The following is a 25,857-nucleotide window of genomic DNA, read 5'->3' as shown; positions in this document are numbered from 1 at the left end:
TCTTCCTCCTAGCAAGCAGTTATGTGCCATTCAGCTAGAAAAGGCTATTCAAAAACCAATCACTGGTATAATCAGAATGTACCCGGTCATACTTTTCCCTCTCTTAATTGAAAAGAGGGTGTGGACAAGTGCGTTTGCCAAGAAAGGAAGAAGTAGTTATAAACATTTGAAAATTCTTCTGTAGCTCAAAGCCCTATTTAATTTTTCTTCTTATATTTTCTCAGCTAATGTATCAATTGTAGACATAGACTCCAACCATGAAGAGATCATCACAACAATTGCTACAGGGAAGCACTTTGGCCTCAACTTGAAAGCCGATGAGCCCATCTATTTTGGTGGATTGCCAACACTGAGACGAAACCTAAGGTAATGGCACTTAGCACATAGTCAACTAAAGGAATTCAGGAACAGCAATTGTTCTCTAAACCTTTTCTTAAGGATTCGTGAAAGGATTGCACACAAAAAGGATACTTATGCCACATACCCTATTCTGAAACAATACACGAACCAAAACACAGCCAACCACTGAAATTCACACTTACCTGAATTTTGCAGGGGGCTTCTCCAGCCAACTAATGCATACAAAAATGCTTATACCTAGGACAAAAATTGCATACAGGTGCATATATTACTGAAAATAACATACGGAAATGCATTATATGGGGACTGGTGGAGAAACAGCTGGTAGGAAAAAATTGTAGTGTGTCTGCTCCCGCCCATAACTTCTCTGCTCCAGGCCCTATCATTCCAGGCTCAATTTGCACAGATGAAGCGGTAGCCAAGTTTAAAGAAATGTGGTTGAGGCACGACATGTAGCTCCATCCCCACTGACCTAGTATCTGTTTTCATTTTCTGTTTAATCGCATATGAACGCAAGACAGAATTTCTTGCTCAGCTTAAAATCTTCCTGTAAATTTTATTATGCATAAAGTATTTTCCATATGCTTTCCTGTCTTCGTTAATGCTAAATGAGTTGATGAGGTGCTGGAGTGTAATCAGTGTTTTCTGTTTTGAAACAAACTCTGGAACCTTTATCAAAGTTTACAGAAACATTTTTGCCATGGAAACAATATCTCTGGTACAAAGTGCCGATACTGTGCAACACAGGTAAACCCATTCACCTATATCAGTTCAGTTTCCATGAAAGAATAACAATGATGAAGTCATTGCATAGGCAGAGGGATCTAGATAGGCTACTGGGCTGCTACAGAGCCAAACAGCCACTATTGCACTGTTATTATTGTTTTAAAATTTGCTTGTTAGCTGTTCAGGTCACAGGTCATTTTTAAGAAATCAGGAATTGAGCTGCAGCTCAACATAAATGACCTTATTTTGTGTGTCATGTAGAAACCCTAACATAAGAGCTGTGCCACATAAATTACAGCTGTGTCACCAAAGTATCCAGTGGCCATCCAGACACGTCTGGAAACTCACAAGTAGGACAAGGAAGTTCCATTTGGCTATTGTGGTTAATGTCCTTTGAGAGACCCATTATCCACAAATGCTTTTTTTAAAGCTATCTAAGCTACCAGCCTCCACCACATAATGTGCAACTGAATTCCACAAGTTACTTGTGCATTGTGTGAAGAACTTTTATCAGCCCTGAACACTCTACCAATCAGTTTTGTTGGGTGGCCCTGAGTTCTAGTATTATGAGAAGAAAATTTCCCTCAAGCCACTCTTTCTCCATCATTTTACATACCTGTGTTATGTCCCAGTTATTCCTCTTCTTTCCGAAACTCCCAAATGTTTCAGCTTTTCCTTATAGGAAAGGTGATCCAGCCCTTTGATCAAGGAGAATGATACAGTGGTACCTCTGGTTACGAGCTAAATTCGTTCCAGAGGTCCATTCTTAACCTGAAACCATTCTTAACCTGAGGTACCACTTTAGCTAATGGGGCCTCCCGCTGCTGGCGCGTGATTTCTGTTCTCATCCTGAGGTAAAGTTCTTAACCTGAGGTCCTACTTCCGGGTTAGCGGAGTCTGTAACCTGAAGTGTTTGTAACCCGAGGTGTTTTTAACCCAAGGTACCACTGTATTGAAGGAGGGTGCAACTTAAAGATGATGAAAGATTTTCCATGGACCTCCCCAACTAGCTATCTCCTTTGATCCAGAAGGACCCAGCGATTGCTGGCAATGTTTGCTCTCTCCCAAATGATCCTAGGGTGCAGTGGCCTCACACAAGTGATGGTCAAAACTGCCAGTTGATATTGCAGGCCTGAAAAGTGAGAGAGCCCATCAGCTACTGCTGGATTGGCAACAAGCCGTTCTTAATGCCTTACCCTCAGTGAGGGATCTTGTCTGTGCCCTGTCCTCTTCCCTTCACCAGCAGGTCTAGGTGTCTTCCCCCTCTATAGAGAAGGTAGTCCAGGAATTAGGGGGTGGGCTTAAGGTTGGTGGAAGCTCATCCAGCCTAACATACTTGACTTTCTTGGTTAGAACTTCTGCTATTTACAGACATCGTGTGGGGCTGCAGAGAAAGGTGGTGGTCAGTTGGCTAATTTTTGAAACATTCTGAGGATTTCTGGGTCAATTGCTTCCCAGCATGCAAGTCTTACAGAAGGGCAGTGGGTGGTTTGATAAAAGCCATGGGTGTATATTTTAAAGAAAGTGGCCTGAATCTTAAGCAGACTGCACAGTCTGTATCATTATAAGAATTTGGTTTGTTATAAATGTTATAATTGCAAATAATAAACAAAATTGTATTTGTTTTTTTCTTCCTCTCTCTCTTTCTCTGTTCATTTTTATCCTAGTATGAAATCCAGGTAAAACAAAAACAAAACCGTCAAATTTCAAGCAATACTTGCATGCCTCGCGCTCTGCATGGGTTAAGCGCAGCTTGCAACAGGTGGCGAAGCAAAAAGCAATTTGTGTCTGTATCTGTTCCAGCTGTTGCTCTGGGGCTGTTCATTTGGCAATGGATCCTGCTGCAGCAAATCAAGCTGCTCCTCAGTGCTTAACACAGCCTTGCCGCATGCTGCGCACACACTTGCAGCAACAAACACTTAGCCTAGCATCTTCATACAGCTGTTTATATCTTGCTGTGTTGGGTTTTCTTTTCCTTTTTTTTTTCCTTTTAAAAATTAATTATATCATAAGTACAAGCTGTATTTTTTTAAAAAAAATAAAAAGCAGTTAAGAGTTTCTGTTCAGCGCAGAGCAAATTAGTGATGGAACACGTGCAGAAATCTGTGAGAATGGAGTGTCAATCACAAGAGATTGTTTATTTTCTCAGCAAATTGCAGGGAGGGACACTTGACTCTCCAACCTCTCCGTGCAATGCAGGCTCTTTCTGGCATATATGTTTTCTGTATATGTTCAGGAACATAAGAATTGTATTATTGGATCAAGTGTCTGTAGGCCAGCCATCTGCCAGCAAAATAATCTCTACCATAAGCAGAGTGCAAGGGTGATAGCCTTTGGCTTGCCCCAGAAAACTAATATTCATAGCTGCACTGCCATTGTACTTGGATACCCCCACATAGCTATCCTAACTAAAGCCTGAACCCAAAGTCTTCCCAAAGGTGATGAAAGGGGGACAGAACTTCTGTAACTTTCTGAGGGGCGTGCAACAGTCTCCACGATTTTAGATGTGGGGTATTTTTATTTACATTTTACAAGGTGGTAATGGCTTTCTTTCTTTTTCCTCTTCATCTCCCTCTTAAGAAGAAAGCCAACCCACACCAGCCCCCAAGGCTAGTGATGTTTTGGTGAGAAAATCTTGGCAGAGAGGCTGCCTTTTCTATACAAATATGGGCCAGACTGCCTCATGGCAACAGTATTCTGTGACCATGTAATCTTGGCTTGGCTTACTTCTTAAAAGGACAAAAGAAAGCAAAATGAAAGTTTACCAGCTTGTATATATGCAAGTAAAAAAAAGAAGAAGAAAGAAAACCTTAAAGAAAACACAACTGAAACTTTAACCATCCATTCCCCAAACATTTAGCACCATCTCCCAGTACCACCAAAATTTGATTGGGACATATATTCATTTTGGGTTAGTCTCTCTTGATGAGCCTGGAAACCCTGCTTATCTTCCGCCGAATTATAGAAAGCAAACCTCAGCTGCCATATTTTGCACATTGTCTAGACAACTACAATTATTTCCTCAGGTGCATCTAATAAAGAGGGATCCCACAGATGGGTTCATGCAATGTTAAAATTTGAATTTAAGTTAAAGCATATCATAGCTCTTATACAGAAGTAAATTATATCCTTTTGGAGATATTTTTGGCAGCCCCGGAATTAAAGTCTGTGTACCTGAAGGTTGCCCAGTGAGGTAGAGTCTCACACTGCTGTTGTTATGTAAAACTGCATTCAAGTGGTGTTGGGAAAATTAGATGGTTCTTGAGGCTCAAAGGATGTGTGTGTGTGTGTGTGAGAGAGAGAGAGAGAGAGAGAGAGAGAGAATGCATGTGAAAGAAGATGCAGATAAATCTTTTCCATAACTTTCTCTTGAAACAAATATCTTGGTGAGGGTCATTTTTAGCTGGGAAATGTCAGGAGCGTTGAAAGGTTTAAGTACCCTTTTTCAGCACATCTGTGTGCTCAGACACAACCCTCCCCAGCCTGCTATAGCATAAGAAAAACTGAGGTGGGAGAGAGAGTCTTAGAACTTTGATTAACATGTAGTTTGAGCCTCAGTGGCTATGAAACTCTGGCAAGATTTGCTTGGTGAGACAGATGGAATTACAGGTTGTTAGGCTGCAGAAAAGCTCTGCTACTGTGGATCAGTGCGTGAAGAAAATGTAGGAGATGAAACATAGAAAAGTTGGAAAGAAATTGTGTTTGCCTTTCTCATAACTTTCTGAAGCTCTGTTGGTGCCCACAGGGAGACTTTAGAACCTTCAACTAGCAGTAACATAGAATTGAGATTTTCTTTTGTTTCTTTTTTTGGTATGAACTCTAAAGTACTTGCAGCTTTTGAAATAGACATGCTATGCTTTGCTGATATGGCTACAAAATGCAAAAATAAAAATGCCACAGCAGAAAAAAGCTATTGGGGGACATCCAAGTTGTTGATACTCTATATTATAATGTTGTTTTTAAATTAAGATCGTAGATATATTTTTGTGCATGTGCATATATGCACATACATATATGGGTATATGAACTGGGCTTTCTAATTCTATGAACTGTGAATTGTTTTTTTACCTTATTTAACACTAATGTTTTGTATTATTTTCATGCGAGTATTTTACTTGTCTGATCTGGTCAATTGGCCAGATTGTATCCACATCTCAAGAGGCCCAGTCTTTCTTTCCATCGACCGTTAACATGGATCAGAGGGTTAACTGCAGTTGCTGCTGCTTCAGGAAGGCTGCTGTTTCAGGAAAAATCAACATTTATGAAGCAGCTTTTCCAAGCCAGAGGATTGATGCGTGAATATGATAAACATTCAAACAAAACTGCTCCTGGTTTTGTGCTCAGTATAAAGGCTTCTGAGAGATACTAACACTATCCTTCTGCTGCCTTCTGGCACATCACAAAACTCAGGCTGTGGGTATTCAAGTGACAGAATCATAGAATTGTAGAGTTGGAGGGGGGACCCAAAAGGGTCATCTAGCCCAACCCTCTGCAAAGCAGAAATCATTTCATCAACCATGACTGTGTTGGTGAAAATAAGTTGTGCTCCAGCACCATTTTCTGGGACAAAAGTCCCTCGCCTCTGCTATATTCCTGAACATAGGAGAAACTTTGAATTCACGGTAGGTTGCTAACATTTTTGTGATGTGAACACAACTAAATAATTGGGCAAGTGGCTCATATGTTACTTCTTCCACATGTCTAAAGAAAACACTTCATGTAAATAGGCAAACTGTCAAAAAGTTTTCTAACCTTTATCTTTCTACACTTCTTGGAGAATAACCTATTATTTTGTCATCCTGCTACATTTTACACAGAGATAACAGTGACATTAAATGCAGAAGTAGGGAAAAGGTCTGTATTTTTGGTAAATGACGAGAAGCATAATTTATGTAAAAGGCTGCAATCCAGGGGAAGTTAGTCATTGATAACTTTAGCATTTGTTTAGCATTTTAATCTTCTGGACTGTGCTATCATCAATTATTATTATTATTATTATTATTATTATTATTATTCCCATTGAAATCTGTAGGTTTTGTGACCTATGTGACTAACAACCTCTGGATTGTGGTCAGAATGTTTAAAACAGTAATATGGAAAACTGTTTTAGCCCTTTTGTGACTGTTTTTACGCATGACTAAACCTGCTTTGACCTTATTTTTGCAGGCCTGAAGTAAACACAAAGAAATACTCAGGCTGCATCAAGGATATTGAAATTTCTCGGACGCCATACAATCTTCTGAGCAGTCCTGACTTTGTGGGCATTACCAAAGGCTGTACACTAGAGGTTAGTTTGCTTTCCATGTTTCCTTGAATGATCTTAAAATGATTGCTCCATGTTTTATCAACAAGCAGCTCTGGCAAGGAAATTCCTGAGGATGAAGGAGGTCAGCCTGGTGTAGTGGTTAAGAGCAGTGGACTCGTAATCTGGTGAACCGGGTTCGCGTCTCCACTCCTCCACATACAGCTGCTGGGTGACCTTGGGCCATTCACACTTCTCTGAAGTCTCTCAGCCTCACTCACCTCACAGAGTGTTTGTTGTAGGGGACGAAGGGAAAGGAGATTGTTAGCCACTTTGAGACACCTTAGGGTAGTGATAAAGCGGGATATCAAATCCAAACTCTTCTTCTTCTTCTTCATTCTGCAACATACAATTCCATTAACAAAGTTGCCCCACTTCCATCTTGCTTGGAGGAAGTGACTGCTTCCCCTCCCCCCCTCCCACCACTTCTATTTGTATGGGACTTATGGAGTTGCAATGAGGACCTACAACATGTCAGTCAATTCCCATGGAAAATTGCTTCTGCATGATTATTTCCATAACCTTATCGTAATGCCTAACACTATTTGACTTGTGGCCCTCTTCATTATCCATCTTTCTGAACAGCTATCACTGAAACATGGAGCAAGCTTGTTTTCTGCTGCCTCAAAGGGTAGGACTCAAACCAAATTGCAGAAAGGAGATTCAGAGTAAACATTAGGAAGAACTTTCTGGCAGTAACAGCTGTTCAACGATGGAACAAACTATCTCAGAAGGTGGCAGACTCTCCTTAATTGGAGGTTTTTAAACAGTGGTTAAATAGCCTTCTGTTAGGAATTCTTTAGCTGTGATTCCTACATCGCAGGGGCTTGAAGTTGATGGCCCTTGGGGTTCCTTCCAAGTCTAGAATTTTTTATTCTTTGATCTTCAAGATGAGACCATTTCATTTCAGTGAGTTGTACAAAAGTAGTCCTTAGCAGACTGTGGTCAGAATTAATCCTGAATATCATCATAATGCTGTATGTACAAGCGGTCTTTAAGCAATCTCATGTTTTTTAAAAATACGATTCAATATTCTGTGACATACAGCCCCTCTTCAGTTCATCCTTAATATCTCCCAGTGTGAGAGCTGTAGAGCCATGGGCAGTACATGCTTTATTTATGAGTTGGATTCAGGAGACGAGCTGAAGTGCTTAGCCCAGGTAGGAAGGCAATGACAAACAGTGGAGCCTAATGTATGAGCGGATTCGTTTTAAAGTGCAAGCAACCACACTGTGGGGACAAGGCAGGTAAAGATAACCATAAAGTGTGTGAAGCAGAATCCTATTCAGATTTAACACCACAACTGAGGCTCACTTGTCAGGATTTGCATCTTCCATAAAGTACGTCACATACCAGTGGGGCAAGGAAGGGCTGGAAAAGTATATTAATGAATTAAAATGGATTATTTTTAGGCTGCGTCCAAAAAGGCAGCAAGTGAATAATTCAGTCAATAAATACATTAATATTACATTTTGGAATTGTGGAAGATCTTCTGCTGGGCCACTCCCATCACCAGTAACCATCAGGAAGGTTTTGTGCATGTGACTTAATTCCAAGAAAGTTCTCTGCATATTGACAAGTTCTCACCAGTCTTTTAACAAGCAGGGAACTGTCTTGAAAATGGTTGTGATTAAAAACAACAACTTGTTTTAGTTTCAAGACCTAGAGGCTATTTGCAGTTCAACTTCCATGACTGGGGTGAACAGGCTGCAACCCAGAGACCTGTGGTATCTCTTGGAAACCCTCCCTGAAGGCAGCCTTGGGGGCTTTTCTCCTTGTTCTTTCCTTGGTCCAGCACATGTGGCCCTTTGGAATCGTACTCACAGCAGCCAGTTGGGAAAGAGGGCAAGTGGTAAGATGAGGAAGTGGGGAAGAGGCTGCAGAACCCACATATCTCTCTGCACTGGGGGTTTTTGAAGGTACTGTGCTCTCTGACTTGCAACTTGTCGACCCTAGCCATGACTAGCTTCATCACCATGTGACCCCAAAATTTTGGCTCCCTGTCAAACTGACTTCCATGACTCAGGATGCACACACATCATACTTAAAAACCAACCTCCCTCCCAAAGAAAAAGGATATTAGGAAATGTATTTGGTTAGGAGTACTTGCAGATCTCAGAATAGTCCGTGTTGTGTACAAAGCCTCAAAATAATAATAATGCTGGAACAGGACTGGACTGTGCAGCTCTTTTTAGCTGAATCTACTTTTCCAAATGTTTTCTGATATTGGGTGATTTAACAGATGGACAAATGTTTGCACAGCACTTTGAATGTAAACTGCTGAGCTGTTTATTATTGCAAGAAAGTTTTCCTGTTCTGGGTCAAACTCATCCAGTCCCTTCTTTTCTGCAGAATATCTACACAGTCAGCTTCCCGAAACCGGGCTTTGTGGAGCTGCCACCAGTCTCTCTCAATGTGGGAACAGAAATCCACTTGTCCTTCAGCACCAGAAATGAATCTGGCATCATACTCTTTGGTACTAGTGGGGCGCCTGTACCCCCACGGAGAAAGCGCAGGCAGACTGGGCAGGTACAGGATGATACCAGAAACTGGGTTGCTTGTTTGCCGCATCTTCATTGGCCAAAGATATTGTTCAGCTCTTGCACTGCAGGGACTATTTTGTCTTTATGTTGTGTGGGAAGGGAAATAAGTTGGAGATTCAGAACGTTTCCTTGAAAGTTGTTCCGATCAAAGTTTGAAGGGGAAGGGATCTCATTAAGCTGACATATCAGACGTTTGGTCCATTTGGTACACCTAGACAAGGGGCTCCCAAACATTTTGGACTAGTGGGCACATTTTGAAAGCTGAGAGAGTGTTGGAGGAGACAATTACAAAATAGCTGTCATGGAGGAATGTGTGGCATAACACAAAATTATGAGAGATAATTGCCTCCACCCTGAGCCAATTTTGAGGGTTTGCAGAAAAATGAAAACTCTGTCGGGCAAGTGGAAGACCCTGCACAGGGTTTCTGCTGGTTAGGTAAATTCCACCCACGCCATTCTCATTTCAGACATCACTTATTAGGTACCTGCAGAGTTTAAAGGTAAAGGGACCCCTGACAATTAGGTCCAGTCACGGACGACTCTGGTGTTGCAGTGCTCATCTCGCTTTACTGGCCAAGGGAGTCGGCGTACAGCTTCTGGGTCATGCGAACCAGAGCAGCACACGGAAATGCCGTTTACCTTCCCACTGGAGGTAATCTACTTGCACTTTGACGTGCTTTTGAACTGCTAGGTTGGCAGGAGCTGGGACTGAGCAACAGGAGATCACCCCGTCGCGGGGATTCAAACTGCCGACCTTCTGATTGGCAAGCCCTAGGCTCTGTGGTTTAGACCACAGCGCCCTATAAAATTATTTCTAGGACCTACCCAGGGCCACCGCTGTAAGCCTTCATGGGTGCCATGGCACCTGCAGGTGACCCATGACCTAGACCATGGGTCATGTACCCTACCACAGATGTATCTTTATTCCTCTTGATATGTCCATAATGCTGCTGTTCTATGGTTTCCGCCCCTGTGAACTAAATAGAGACATAGCAGGAAACACTTAATGTACTATACAATACCTACAGGACAATGTTTTGGTTCATTTCATGGTTTCTGTGAAAACCGTTTTCCCATTTACTTAACAATCACTTGCCACTGATCAGACAGTGCAAGGGTAGTCCTCCAGCTGTTTTAGACTGCAGCAACCATCATCTCCCTGTACAGTGGTACCTCAGTTCTTGAACGACTCTGTTGACAAACATTTTGGAACCCAAACAGTGAAATGCTTCCATTCTCAAGCATGCTTTGGAAGTCGAATGGTTTCCGCTGCATGTTTTTCAGTTTTCTCAATTGAATTTGCGGGCAGCCCTTTGCGCCTTGGTTTTCGAACATTTTGGAACTCAAACAGTCTTCTGGAACTGATTACGTTCGAGAACCGAGGTACCACTGTACTACATTTTAGAAATCTGTGATAATTTCAGGCCACTGTCAGTCATGGCTAAGATTTGACATGTTTATGGTTCATCCGTAATAAAATAAATGGAAGCTGAAAGGATGAAAGTGTTCTTTTCTGCCATACAGGGAGGGTGTGGCACGTTGTTTGGGAATGATCTTATAAATACACAAAGGCGTTAAGGGCTTCCTTTAAAATGCTGGTTCCTATTGCAGGCCTATTATGCTGTGTTCCTGAACAGTGGTCGACTAGAAGTGCACGTCTCTACCGGGATAAGGGACCCTCGCAGGATCACCATCAAACCTGCATCTGGCGAGTTTCATGATGGCAGAGAACACAGCATCCGAATAGAAAGACTCGGAGGGTAATAACTCAGAATATAGGGGTACTGTAACCCTGAACATTTGTTCTAGCCCAGTAACTGAAACTATGAGGAGAGGAGAATGAAATCTCCGTGCAGCTTTCATTTAAAAGTCATCTTCTGACAGTGATGATTTCATTATGGCATAGGTCACGCTTTAGTGTAGGCATTGCCGCTTAAGATTTTCATTAATCTAAATTGCTATGTTAACCTTTGATACTTTTTGCAAATACACTTTATTAATCTAATTTGTGTGGCTGAGGAATTGGATCTTGAACTAATATTAAGGAACGGCTTCCAATGAGAAGGAATAGCAACATCAAGACCTAACGACGCCCACGCCGAATTCACAACACCTGAAACTTCTTTATAAGTTTCTCACATGAAACTATGGGAAGGTTGGGGATTGATGCCTTCTGAACTGGAAAAGGGCCCTATATCTTTAAGAGTCAGGGCAATCGGGAGGAGAGAGGGAATAAGGAAAAGGAAGAGCTAAGGTGTTGGTGGCTCGCAGCAACATGGCAACGTCATTGGTTCACACTAGCACATGCTGCTAGATGCCGTGGTGCAGGTGCAGTGTTTGAACATTGTCTTAGATGTTAGGGATAAATCATGTCTAGAAGTCATGGAATAGGATACAAATGTAATCATCAACATTCAAGGGGGCCCCTGCCACCTGTTTTAGGGGCAGTCCTGCAGATGGCAAGGAACAAAAATGAAAAAGATCTGTCTTAGGTGGGGGAAGGGGCTTTTTAAACACATCAACACACATGCCCTCCAAAATAGCACTATCAATCCAGGTATTTATGCCTGCAAGTATTTGGTGCAGCCCTAATGTGCATCCACTGAAAACATAAAATAACAACATAACATATATAAATAATGTAACATAAGATAATACTGATAACATAGCATAAATCACTCATCCATCCACCCTACAATGCTTCTGGAGCCACCATGGGCTATGCTGGCTTGGAGGCCAGAAAGGATTACTTCGGTTATTAGTTTTTATCCCTTATTATGTCAAAGCGCACTTTCTGTTGGAGGCCCTGCAGCTCTAATAAATATCTTAACAAGTAAATCCATTCATTCCATTTCCTCAGAATCTTCCTCGTTCTCTAACCCATGACCTTATTCCCAAGCAAAACCATGTTTTGTCAGCCTCCTTGGTACTTGTTTAAACTTCAAATTCCTAAAGTCAGGTTTTTAATTTTCTTTAAATGTCACCATAAATGACAAAATGCAAGCTGACAAGTATTGATAATACTACAATATCTAGCAGAATGCAAAGGAAATCCTTTCACTTAACAAACCAAATAATAATGCTGTATATAATACACAGGATTATGTTATTTGCTACCCTGTAAGGACTGCTAATGCCAGCTCATCACTGCTTTTACAGCACCCTCTAGTGGACAGAAATACAGAAATAGGCTCATGCTTGTGATTTTCGTAACTGTCCAAAACACATACACAACAGACTTCATTTTCCCATAAACTGGGCTGGAGTAGAAATGAACAAACCTCTTCATCTGCTAATCATTACCCAAGCTTTATTTTATTAAAAGCAGAGGACATTTTTGAAAACTCTTCAGAAAGCTAATTACCCATATGATTATAAACTAATTGCTTCCCATTCCAGGATAATTATAGGAGGGCTTCGTAAATTATTAGGGATTTAACCAGGAACAGGTATTATCAGGTACAGGAAAATCAAGCAAGCCTAAGAATGTCCAGCTTTACTGGGAAGAAGGTATCCAAAAATTGAGAACATCTAATGTGGAGTTATTGCTATTCCATTCGCTGGCACAGACACCTGAAGCTGGGGCGGAACTCAGGATCATTTAGCCCAGCTGCAAAACCTTCGACAGAATGTAAGAAAACCCAAAACAGTTTCTGCAAGTTTTTGCACAAATGCACTGAGCAACTCCTTCCAGTCCTCAGGTAGCCTCACATCTGCCCCCAGTATATATTTTCATCTTTGGTTGTACACTTCAGCACAAATATTACATTTTGCAATACCCAATATTATCATTAAGCTGAGGTGAATGAGCTGCTGTTGGGCCCTCGGACATGCCCACCCACTTTCACACATATTGCTTTCAGGATGCTTATAAAGCTATCCATGCAATAATAATAATACACTGTCTGCCATCTTATGGATAAAGTCCCATTGGACTCATTAGGGCTTTCTTCCAAGTAAACCTGTATAGGGCTGCAGTGCATGACATTTGCAACACCGGGTTGCATCCAAGCCACGCTGTGCTCAAGCCACACTGTGTCCCCGCTTCGGTCAGGCCTCTCCCAGACACACATATACTTGGGCCTTTCCTCAAATTTGAGACTTTTCAGAGAAAACAGAGGCTGCGGTCGGAAGGAAGGGGTGGAGAAATTGCCATGTGTGAGTGTAGCTTTCGATGGAAATCACAGCAATTAAGACGACACCACAAAGACCAAAGTAGAAATTATGTTTCTTTAGGGGGGAATCATTATTATTATTAGTCCAGAATTCTGGATAGGCCCTTTGTACAAAAGGACCCCCGGGTGCTAAAGCTAGTTGCTATATTGCCACTACAGGTGTACTTGGCTTTTGAAAATATATAATATACATCTTTCATGGATTCCAGCAGTCACCATACTCAAGAGGCTTCACTGTTCTTCAGCAAGAGTGTAATAACTAGTGGGAAAAACCAGGAAAATAAAGAACCAAACAAAATGTGACCCCTTTCATTTTTTTATCCTGGTGGGCCGTGGGAAATTATACTTTAGCACTAAAAGTAGCCTTGATTGTTTCTATCAGTAGTAATGCTGTCGGTCTGTATGCTCTTCTTTTCAGTTCATCCACATACTAATTTCACTGATATTCTATTGGTTTGGAGGTTTTATTCAGCCAGAGCAGTTTGGGCTCTCATCCTGTAGCTCTTTAAACAAAGCAAAAACTGCATCCGTCAGTGTTATGGTGCAGGCACGGCAGCAGGAGCATCAGTTTGGCTCGGGGTATTTGTGTATTAAGTCATTTTCATTGATTTTGCAGGCTGTTTGTGATCCAAGTAGATGAGGACAGAAGCCAGTCTCAAAGACTCCCGTCAGATCAACCTGTTTCCGTTAAGAAGCTTTTTGTGGGAGGGACACCACCTGAATTCCACATTGCTCCTATTAGGAACATACCTGCGTTTGATGGCTGCATATGGAACCTTGTCATCAATGCTGTGTGAGTATCTATTTTTTTGTCAGGTTATATAAAGCAACCTATTGATATAAAGCTATGTTGCTCATAGAAACCAACTGATGTTATTCCACCTGCAGGCATATGATAGATAGGGATCTACTAGTAGGTCTCTCAGTAGGTCTTTGCAGTACATCCCAATCATTTAACAATAGCCAAAATAACAATACTTTTCCCACCTATGTTAGGCTGCTGAAATAAATAAAGCTAACCAGGAGTGGCTTTTTGTGTGAAAGGACTCTGGTATGGAAAACAAATTTCTATGGTTAGAATCTGCTCAGATGCACCCTGTCCTTTAATTTTAACTGTGCCTCTGATAGGTAGATCTCCAGGTTCTAGTAAAAAAATAAATAGAAAGGAGATCCAACAAGCCTGAGTCTCCCCACCCCTGTACTATTCTACATAACGAAGTCTTAAATTCTGACAATATGCGCTTGCCCATAATATGATATAAGGTTGCCAGCTGAACAATATTTGCCTGGTCTAACCCAACCATTTGTGATATGCATCAGAAAGATGCCACACTCTTAATTTCCATGTTAATTTTTGACAAAGTAAACCAACCACAATGATAGCTGATGTTATTCCTGACATGGTAAAACACCAGATGGCTTGATGAAAGGAAAGTTCTGCTAGTCAGACCAGATGGAAAAAGTCAAGTTAATGGTGATTTTAAAAGAACTGAAAATGAATATATGAGAACTCTGTTAGCTGATGCTGAAATTTTATGATATTTGTATGCTGCTCCATAACGTAAAGCTATCTGGGTAGTGTGCAATGAACAATTATACACTCATTAAACACATGCAGAAATAATTTGTGGAACAAGATCTCTATTTGATGTCTCTGCTTTTTCATATCTTCCGGCACATGTCATGTACTAGCTGAGGCACATGTTGAACAGAGTAATAGCCCCGCCAGTGTTGTGCCAGGTCTCAAGCACTAGCAGCTGTCCAATTCAGTTCACAGAAGGGCCACACACAGCATGACATCTTAGCTCCAGGTTTACATGTTAGCTGAACCAGGTGATTTTCAACTGTATGATCAGCGATTCACTGAAGCATGTATGTGTTACATGGCACTGTCTCTACGTACTAATGTTGGCAGCATTGAATGTGAGCAGAACCTGCTATGTACCTGAATTATAGGCTGCACATGGAGCTCCAACAATACATCAACTCTTGGAAATGTATGCTCACTAGGGGCAAGGGGCAGTAGTGGAAGGCACACCAGGGCAGCTGTTTGGCTTCCCCGGTGCATTTGCACTGTCCCACTGTGCCAACCTCACCTCTGCTTTGCATCTTCCCCTCTGTGTCTCAGGAGCAACATAGCTGAAGGGCAGTCGGGGAAGCAGCACAGCCCCACTGCACTGTCCAGTACAGGTGGGTGATAACTTTGTCTATTTTCAAAGGAAAAGGGAGCAAGCTTCATGGCTATGTAGGGATTTGAACCTAGTTTTCCCAGTCTGCTTCAACACTACACACCGGCACATTCTGGATTCTCTTGTAAAGATAATCCAGAATCATCTCGGAAAAGTGTGTGTTACATCAAGTTCATCAGATTAGTTCCTAATCCCCTCAACGACTGTCTCCAAAAAGGCAAACTGCACATTTAAAAATTATTGATCATGGTGAAAGTTTCCAGTTGAAGAATTCCTGTTGTTTGACATCACTGACTTCATTGTCTTTATTCAGTCCGATGGATTTTGCCCAGCCATTATCCTTCGAAAATGCAGATATTGGCCAGTGTCCTGATCAAGACCCACTGCATGAAAAAGAGGATGAGGATCACATCTCCCGTGCAACCGTTGTGATCCGTCCTGAACCAGATACTGCGGAAAAGATAGCGAGTGCAACATCTCCTCCGCCACCCCCTTTCCCACCTTCACATGTAAGTGTGCTTCGTTTCTATGATGTGATTGGGTGGGTGAGTTGGGTTAAAAAAAAAATATCACAGGTTTTTACCTGGCACTGGTAACTGCATAGTGATTATGGCGATGGTGCATAATCGACTTCTTGGATTTGCTAACTGAACACTTTGCAAATAGGGCTTCATATGGAGACTTTGTTCAGCATCTTAGTGGTATCCCTCTTCTGGGCAATACAACAGGAACACAAAGCCTGCTGTTTCTGAACAAGCTGAATCTCTAATATGATCAGTTCATCCCAGTGGGAGGAATTCAAGATTGCACTAAGGCAGTCATTCCATCAGGGCAAGCATTCCCCCTGTGCCCTGTTCTGGGGGTTCTCTCAACATCCCCCCCCCCCGAGCCAATTTGGGGTGGGGGCTGAGGACACACAGGAGGAGGAAGGAAGCCCCATTGTGCAAGCAGATGTTATCAGCTGAATCCCCCAAAATGCATTTGCCATAAGATCAATTTCAAGTGTTGTGGGTGTAGCATTGTAGGTCGTGCTATACCACTCAGTGAGATTTATTAGTCACTCATAGTTCCTGCTTAACTCAAAATGGTGAGTCTGCCGCCAGTTTTCAGCTGAATGATCAGTACAGAGGCATGCATAAGTTAGCACTTGTTGCTTCATTACTGTGGGAAACATTTAACTTTTATCACCAGCTTCTCAATTTCCATGGAAATCTGGATCAGCTTTCGATCCTTTGGGGTTCTTTCTGTCTCCTCTTTGGCCGTTCTCTGCTTTCTGAATTAAACCAGCACAATGTATCCATGGATAGCTGATGAAAAGCATGGGAACTTTAAAAAATAAACAAACAAATACAGTCGTAACAACCAGCAAGTCAAGGAGGTGACTAATGTGAGCTGCAACTTGAAGACATAAATTCCATTCATCACTATTGTTTTAGAGCAAAGCATAGGAATATAGTATATATTTAATATTTTTGTAAGTTAATTTTATACTCAAAATATCACTGGGAAACCTGGTCTTTATCCCTAACTTCACCCTTGGTTCACCCTCATCAGAAACCTGGTCTAAGATGGAAATTTCACACAGCAGATATGAGGGTTCCTGTGCCTTTGAGAACATTAGGAATCACTTTCCAGGAGAAAAATATGGCTTTTCTGATGAAATTCCACCCGGACAGCAACTTTAGCCAGGTTGTGTTTGTGAGCTGAATACCACTGCAAAAAAGAATTCACCACTTCATTTTTACCTTTGTCACCTATCTGATACTTGTGCTTTTTCAGTTGCTTGTATATGAACCTGTCATCTAAAGGGAGAAAGGCTTCGATTCTCATTACTCAATCTCTTCTCTTTTCCACTTTCAAAAGATAGAACTTATAGGTCAGAATGTCAGCATTTCAAACTTTGCTTGACACCTGTTTGTTAGTTTCATCAGATAGTCCTATATAAGCCACTGTGGAAAATCAAGCCAGCATCTCTCCTCGTCCACTACAACCACCACAGTATAGACAGAGGGTTGGGTCCTAAGACAGAGTAGAAGGACACATCTTTCCTGTCCTGTGCCCTCCCATGAACCCATGAAATGTCTATCCGCAGAGCGAGGGGATCCTCTGAACAGCACAGACTGCAGTGGAAGAATAGAACTGCCAAAAGTCCAGCAGAGACAACTTTTGAGAGCAGTGCATTTGTGGCTTTCTGGTGGACTAGTTTTGTGCATGACTTTTAACATGTGGCTCAGTCATTTTGAACTACTCTATGTAACTGTTGCTAACTGTGTGCCTTAAAATGGTCTGTCTAAAGAAGAAGGAATCTAAAAGGATGATTTGCTAGCCGAGATCAATCTTAATAATAAGAGGATGGTAGATGTGCATTATTGATTCATAAATATGATATAGAACACTTTTCCTTCAATCCCACAAGGTGGCATAATGGTAACATGCATTTATTAATGCAATATTTCATTTTCCAGTTCTTTTTAAAACATATAGTTCAATATGTTGGGAATGCAAACAAGTTGAGCCAGATTTCCAACCAGAAGCTGGTGGTTTCAGTTTAAGCCATGCTACAGTTTATGCTAGATTGTCATAGTTTTCCAGCCTGAAACAAGACCTAAAATGAATTTTCCATTTCACTTTCCTTTGCAGCCATGTAGCCAATCCATAAGTAGGTAGAACAGACTTGTCAGCTGTTCATTGTAAATGACAGGTGATATATCCAAATGGTATATTATAGCAAGAATAAAAGCAAGCAAAACCTTAACTTACTGCAGAAGTAAGATCAAGAGTTGCAAAACATATTTTGTAATAACTTTGTTATCCAAAAAGCAAAGAGGGAAAATGATAAAATTAACCACCACTTGTTGAACTTCAATATATTCAAAACACTGTACATGCTTAGCTCAGGAATGGGATGGGAAACTATGAAGGTGTTGTTGGACTCCAACTCCCTTCATCCTTAACCATTGGCCATCCTGGCTGGGCCTGATAAGAATTCAACACATCTGGAGGACCACAGATTCTCCATTCCTGATTTAATTGGGTAGATTAAGCTGTAATCTTAATCTAAGAGGCTACAGTAAGTAATAACACATTATATGTAGGGCCACCTCCGAAGACAGTTCAGAAACTTCAGCTGGTGCAGAATTTGGCAGATACTCAGCTCACTGAAGCAAGACGGTCTGAGCATATAACTCCAATCCTGGCCCAACTACACTGGCTGCCAGTTAGTTTCCAGGTCCAATTCAAAATGCTATAAAGCCTTTAAACAGCTCGAGAACACAATGCCTCAAGGACTGCCGATCCAGACCCTGCAATCATCATCCGAGGCCCTTCTTTGTGTGCCTACTCCACAAGAGGTCCAGAGGGTGGCAACACAAGAATGAGCTTTTTCTGTGGTGGATCCCCATTTGTGGTATGCTCTCCCCAGGGAGACTCACCTGGCACCCTCATTACATACCTTTAAGCACCAGGTGAAAACATTTCTCTATAACCAGGCTTCAAGCTGAATAACATTCTATGGCCTTTTAAATGTGGTAGGGTGGTTTTTGGTTGGTTTTTGTTTTAATATACCGTATTTTTTGCTCTATAAGTCTCACTTTTTCCCTCCTAAAAAGTAAGGGGAAATGTGTGTGCGTCTTATGGAGCGAATGCAGGCTGCGCAGCTATCCCACAAGCCAGAACAGCAAGAGGGATTGCTGCTTTCACTGCGTAGTGATCCCTCTTGCTGTTCTAGCTTCTGAGATTCAGAATTTTTTTTTTTTCTTCTTTTCCTCCTCCAAAAACTAGGTGCGTCTTGTGGTCTGGTGCGTCTTATAGAGTGAAAAATACGGTATATTTTGTGCTTTCGTTTTGTATTTTTATGTTGTGAACTGCCCTGCGATCTTCAGATGAAGGGCAGTATACTAATAAATAATAATAATAGATTTTGTTAGTCCACTGACATAATTATTTTATACAATATGAGAAGTTCTGTGTTCATATACCAGTCAAACTGGAATATGAGTGCATGCTTTGTATACAGACCCAGATTTATTTCCTGCTATCCTTTGGAGTAGATAATACTCTGCTTGATGAACCAAATGATAGTATTTTCGTCTGTCTTCTAAACAGTTTACTATTTTAGTGGAATGATGCCATTAAGAAGGTAATGGTTTTATATATGCTGACAAGCTGACATAGCTAAGATTTCTGACAATTTCTGCCGCAATGTCCAAGCAAGGAAGATGAATACTTCAGTAGATTTCTTTTATGTTGAGGTGATATCAATTGTCCCTTGAAATATCATTTTCAGGTGAAAAATAATGGATCCTACTTTATTCAGAATGCCTAATATTCTTAAGTAGTGCATAGATTCCAAAAGGCCTTTACTATGGAAATAACAAAATGTGTATTTGTTTTGAAAGCGGCACAAGAGACACTTGGTGTTTGCTGCAACAAGCACAGATACCATGTTAAAATGTGTTACTATTGAAATGCTTATTAGGTGGCTTTAAATATGAGGGAATGTTCACACTTCTCAATGCTTTATTAGACCAATGTAATTTCATTTTATATTCATCAGCCTGACGATTATATCTTTAGTGTTGAGTCATCTGAGCAGTGAATGTCTTAGATACTTCTGATATATTTCATAATGTACTGGTTACGAGCTTAGCCTTTTTAACTTCATTCTACATAGATGGCTTTCAGAGCAACTGCAACCCCTGATCAGTTCCACTGGGAATAGCAGCCTGAGAGAGGGCTTTCTCTGTGGTTGCTCCTAAATTATGGCACTCCCTCTCCACAGAAGTACCGTATTTACTCGAGTCTAATGCACCATTGAATCTAATGCGCACCTCAGGTTTCAGAACCTTGAAACCAAAAAAAGTATTTACTGGTGAATGTAAACATCCCCTCAAATCTAATGTGCACCTTAATTTTCGCAACATAATTTGGCCAAAAAAATGTGAGCATTAGATGCGAGTAAATACGGCATGTTTAGCATCTTTATTGTATATTTTTCCCCATATGCTCTTTACCTTGGCCTTTGACAGTTAAGCTGCTTTTGGGGGTGGGGGGGTTGCAACCCACCTCTTTTGCTGACCTGATATTCCATTGTTCCATTTTGGAATGTTTGTATGTTTGTTTGTTTTTAAAAATGTGATTTTTATCAGTTTTTAAATGTATTTATGGTGAAGGGTGGGTGATAAAGCTAGCTAGCTAATTAATTAATTAATTCCATGATGCTGGAGTGATCATGGTGTGCTTCTGACAGGAGAGGGCCCTATGTGGAACACAAAATGGTGGGAAATTATTATCTCCCACCCTCCAACCTTCTGCTCCAGGCAGCAGGAGGAGGCAGGGCTGCACATGCCACAGAAAACCCACCACTCTGGGCCCCAGTGAGGATTGGCCAATTTTGTTTGCTCCTGGAAAGGATTTCAGCTGCTGGAGTTTATTTGCTGTTGCTTTGTCCTGTATTTTATGTTGCAGGTTTAATGCAGGCATAAACAAAGCTTAATTTGTATTTTGAATATGGATAGTCTTCATTTCTGAGGAAGAAGATTTTAAAAATAATAAACTAATAACTATAGGTTGGGCGTTCTGGATATTAGAGTCCTACAGTAGCTCTCTTTCTGCTGCAAACACTATAGTGTGTGTGTAGCGAGACAACTTCAGTGATTGCTGCTTCTGCCTCATGTTATTTACTGCTTCTTAGGACTTGCTTGCTGCTGAAGTGAAGAGCGCCAACATTTCAGCTGACTTTGGCACTGTGACGGTATCTCCCAGTGTTTTTCCCAATTTCCCCCACCCTGGTTTTATTTAACACTGCTAGATGCTGCAGTGCTGTTTCACAGTGATTTTATCTTCTTGCTTTGCTACTAAATGGCTTTTTCTCTTTCCACCCACCCACCCGCCGTAGTGCAGCTTTGCAGACGAATGTGTGAGACAGTCAGACAGCAGTCTTCCCATTTGCTCAAACTGCTCTACTGAAGGTATCAATTTCCTGTCTCACAGGAAATGTCACATCAATAAGATTTCAGCTAAAAGAATTAATTAAAAGGTTCATTCTTGAAGCTGTTCTTCGGCGTACATGGTTGTAAAGTTTCAGTCTTTTCAAAAAAAGCTATACATTCCCATTCCAGTAACATTTCTAATAAACATGAATGCTTTCATCTTCTCCCTCTGAGCATTTTTGGTCCATTGTAGTATTTAATATAATTTGGGTTTCACTAAGCATCTTTATAGTCTTTCCTGGTCCATGCCAATCAAATGGTGGAGGGCCCGTTTATGCAACTGACAGAAAAAAAATATACGCAACTCTGTTAAAATAGATGTGGACCTGAATGTGCAGGAGCGTGAGATTTCCCTTTGCCAATGGTCAGTTGCTGAAGGACTAGCCTCACACATTTGCAACAGGGCTCTTCCAGACGTCCTCCTGACTTACTTTCTGGTTCATAGCAGGACATGCAGCAAAAAGTACCTCAAAAGAAAAAAAATCTTCCCTTTGTGGGGGTCTAGGTGAACCTGGTCTTTCAGGACATAATAGCAGCCTCCATAGATATTGCTGGTTCATCTGGAGCAGCTGCAGAAACCATAACTGGCACTCTGAACGTGCAGATTTTCAGTGACCAACACTTGCATTCGGAACATCAATTTCTCTGAAAGCACTATGTCTGGAAGTGCCTTTAACATCTTTGTGCTCTTTCTCTTTGTGCCCTTTCTCTTTTGAAGAGAATGTTTATCCCCCCCAAAACCCCATTTGAAAGCTGATACCCAGATCATTGTGATTGGTTGCATGTTGCTGAAGCATAAAAGAAAGGAGATTCCTCTTTAAAGCGTAAATGTCTTGCTTCCGAATGTATAATTGATGATGTTTTGAAAATGTTTTATGGACAGAACTCCACACATTGCAGTCTAATCTCCACTGAATTAGAATAAAAGCAGACGAAAGTGGTTACCCGGGGCTATTAAACAAAATGTTTTGTAATATGTATATTTGGACCTATTTTTGCCCTGAAACATTTTTCTCTTGTGAATTGCTTGTGTCAGCCTATTCATTTATCCTCTTCATAGCATATCCACTAGAAGCAGAAAACATATAATATGGCATTCATGTTCATGTGGTTCTTTAGTACATGGCACTGATTTACTTATGTCTGTAGCTAGAGTATCAAATGTAAAAAGAAGAGTTTTCACATAAAATTTAAGAGAGGGAATTCCAAAGTCTTCAGCATGCTTCTGCATACCAGTTGCCAGAACCCCCAGGGGAACTCAGGTCCTCCTCCTCACCTCAGGTTTCCCACGGGAATCTGGCTGGCCATAGTGAAAACAGGTAAAGGTAAAAAGGTATAGGATCCCTGGATGGTTAAGTCCAGTCAAAGGCGACTATGGGGTTGCGGCGCTCATCTCGCTTTCAGGCCAAGGAAGTCGGCGTTTGTCCACAGCCAGCTTTCCGGGCCATGTGGCCAGCATGACTAAACCGCTTCTGGCGCAACGGAACACCATGACAGAAACCAGAGCACACAGAAACACCACTAACCTTCCCGCCAGAGCGGTACCTATTTATCCACTTGCACAGGCATGCTTGAGAACTGCTAGGTTGGCAGGAGCTGGGACAGAGCAACAGGAGCTCACTCCGTTGTGGGGATTCGAACCGCTGACCTTCCAATCGGCAAGCCCAAGAGGCTCAGTGGTTTAGACCACAGCGCCAACCGCGTCCCTAGTGAAAACAGGATGATGGACTATATGGGCTATTGGGCTGATCCAGCAGGGCTTGTCTTATGTGCTTATGACATAAAAAACTGAGTTTGATTCACTCACCTAACCTATGATGATTATGTTTTAGCTGGTATGCCCCCAAAAGCAGATGTAGAATTGGGTCTGGTGCATAGATGCAGCACTACTTACTTCTGCTTTAAAGCAAAAAGGCAAGCACAGGAAGAAAGAGAAACCTTGTTTTAGGATGCATCTCCTGTGTGAATTCTGCTGTTTACAAAACTGAGATACTGGCATGATCGACCCGTCATACAAAATGTCACCTGCTTTCCTTAAGAGTGTGTGGGAAGGGCTCCATGCTAAACTAATAGAGCACGATGAATAAGAGATGATGGCGGTGTTTTGTTTTGCAGGAACACTGCGCTGCTGATGTGGAGCCAATTACCTTGGAAGGCGGCAAGCAATTTGGCCTCTCAAGGAACAGTCATATTGCAGTTGCATTTGATGACACCAAAGTTAAGAATAAGTATGTTCCATACTTTTGAGATGATATGGTGGTGAAACGCATTGTGGTAGAGTAGTGTGGGATGAGTAGTGCTGGATATGCTTTTAGGCAGGACAGCCACAATTGAAGGAGCTGTACAAGTTTCTCTTCATTTCATGCTGCACAAAATGACCGTTTGAAATGTTCTTGTTCTTCTAAAACTCAGCTCAACAACGTTAGATGCTACACTTAGCAAGAATTCCATGTTAGACTTGAAGCTCCTTTCCTAAATCAGTGTAGCTCTTTAATATGTGTCTCACTCCTGAAAAAGCCCAACAGAGCAAAAATAATAATAAAGCAAAAGTGCCAAGGAGACAAAATTAATTGGTCTATATTTAGCAAGTCACAGACAAGAACATTTCTGTGTTGCTGGAAGTCACTAATTTCCTAGAATTATTTAAACTGCAATCTATGGGCACTTAAAGCTATAGACACTTAATCCTATGGGACTAAGAATTATTAAAATCAACGGGAATTGTTTCTGAGGAGATATACATAGGATTACACTATTAAGAATCTTTTTTGCAGTAAATATTTTGAAGTATGAATTTACACATTTACATATAAGCTGATATTTAGAACATCAGTTTCAGTTTCACTTATGTATATAGAAGGCAGCCTCACAGCCTTCCGTGAGTTTTTCTTTGGATGCTAATTATTGTTTGAATTCATCTATTTTATGTTTTTCATTTAAGGGTCTGGACCCAGACTTGCTTTTGGATGGAATGGCTAACCCCATTCTACTTAGAACTCACACCTATCCAGTTCAGTAAACTGAAAACCTGTTTGCTCTTAAAATGATCTATTGGCCTTTTGTGGGCAGAGGGACAAGTTTTTATCCCTTATTTTTCTGCACCACATAAAGATGATATTGTTCTAGCTCTAAATCAAGTCTATGCAGTAAGTGCATGAATACTGTATCCATACACCTTGGCAAGTTCAGAAATAGGAAATGGGTATCTTAGTTTTATTTGTCTTATAAATAATGTTGCCTTTAGCAATGTTAGTTTTATGACGAAGAGTGAAAGATAAAGCAGATTAATGCTTCCCGACTTTGTGGTCTTTTTTCCAAATGTATAGACTTACCATTGAATTTGAAATCCGAACTGAGGCTGAAAATGGGTTGCTCTTCTATATGGCTCGGATCAATCATGCTGATTTTGCCACCGTTCAAATAAAGAATGGCTTTCCATACTTCAGTTATGACCTGGGCCATGGGAACACCAGCACAATGATTCCTGAGAAAATCAATGATGGCCAGTGGCACAAGGTATGAAGCAATGATGGTCAGCACCTATAGAATTAGGTTATGTGTGGAACGGGGAGGGGAATCCCAAATGAGGAAGCATTGTAGAAGGAATAGATTGGGTAGAATCTTAGCTGTCCATAAATGGAATGACTTCTTCTGACATTTTTGACCCATTGAAGGGATGGATCCCATTGGCAGAAGTGGATAGTATTCCCCCCCCCCCCAGTCCAACCCTCTCTCTGGAGCAGATTCCTGGATGTTGCCTGGGACTATAGGGGAAGGTGGGATTGGCAGGAAGCTGTCACCAGTTTGAGCAAAGTCTGGATCCAAATCAAGCAAGGCAGCAATACAAGAGACACATGAATATTCTCATAGGGTTTATTCAAACACAAATGTCATGTGTATTGCAAATGTTGCTATTCACCAGAAGTCCTAGTTGTTAGCTTCTGATTGGCTTCTATTGAAAGCAGAATGCTCAGCCAGTTTCGCCCCTGCCTGCCTGCCTGCCTGCTTGCTTGGATTAATGTGTTTTCTAAAAGAGCAAACAGTACTATTCCACACCATCACTAGTATTTCATGGAACATAAGACTATCAATAGCTATTAGCCACTGCCAGAGGGAGGGTGCCTCTGAATACCACAAGTCAGGAGAATGTTGTCATAAAAACTCTGTGGTTATTATGATTGCTTATGCAATGTCTTACGAATACATGCCATTTTCCTAAGCACCTCAGTCCTCAGAATATAACAGTGCAATCCTAAGCGTGTTTGTCAAAAGCAGACACCAATAGACCTTACTTCTGTGTAGGATTTCAGTCTAAGGGTGCAGAACTATAGTCACCTCAAAGCAAATCCTAGGGAATATTGTGGAAATTATTTCTGAGTAAACATGCATAGGATTGCACTGCACACAGTAGCGGACATTGTGGTGAGGCTCGCCACTCATCCGACCTCCCATAAGTTGTGTAGAGCGAGACTGGCAAGGTGGCAATGGCAAGATTCCGTGATCCAAACACACCACGTCAACCTCCCTGCTGCCTCCGCCACTCTCTTCTTGTAAGCTGCGGCAAAGAGACCA

The 25,857-nt window shown here is 41.4% G+C and overlaps 1 protein-coding gene across 19 annotated transcripts in view; it reads left to right on the top strand.

The window, feature by feature from the left end:
- The window catches only part of LAMA2 (laminin subunit alpha 2), a 352,990-nt gene that overhangs the window by 318,518 nt on the left and 8,615 nt on the right, over positions 1–25,857 (top strand). For 8 of the 19 annotated variants that reach the window (XM_083434695.1, XM_083434690.1, XM_083434703.1 and 5 more), the window contains 10 exons: positions 225–366; positions 2,754–2,765; positions 6,253–6,373; positions 8,741–8,917; positions 10,543–10,691; positions 13,723–13,899; positions 15,609–15,804; positions 20,988–21,047; positions 23,401–23,513; positions 24,612–24,801. In XM_083434695.1, the coding sequence (XP_083290821.1) occupies positions 225–366; positions 2,754–2,765; positions 6,253–6,373; positions 8,741–8,917; positions 10,543–10,691; positions 13,723–13,899; positions 15,609–15,804; positions 20,988–21,047; positions 23,401–23,513; positions 24,612–24,801 (1,337 nt within the window). The remainder of the gene's footprint in view (positions 1–224; positions 367–2,753; positions 2,766–6,252; positions 6,374–8,740; positions 8,918–10,542; positions 10,692–13,722; positions 13,900–15,608; positions 15,805–20,987; positions 21,048–23,400; positions 23,514–24,611; positions 24,802–25,857) is intronic. The other 11 variants (XM_083434696.1, XM_083434693.1, XM_083434692.1 and 8 more) reach the window with 3 other exon arrangements.

This window comes from Podarcis tiliguerta, assembly GCF_965153285.1.
Source record: "Podarcis tiliguerta genome assembly, chromosome: 3".
Taxonomy (NCBI): Eukaryota; Metazoa; Chordata; class Lepidosauria; order Squamata; family Lacertidae; genus Podarcis; species Podarcis tiliguerta.
This window is presented reverse-complemented; position numbering and strand designations above follow the sequence as displayed.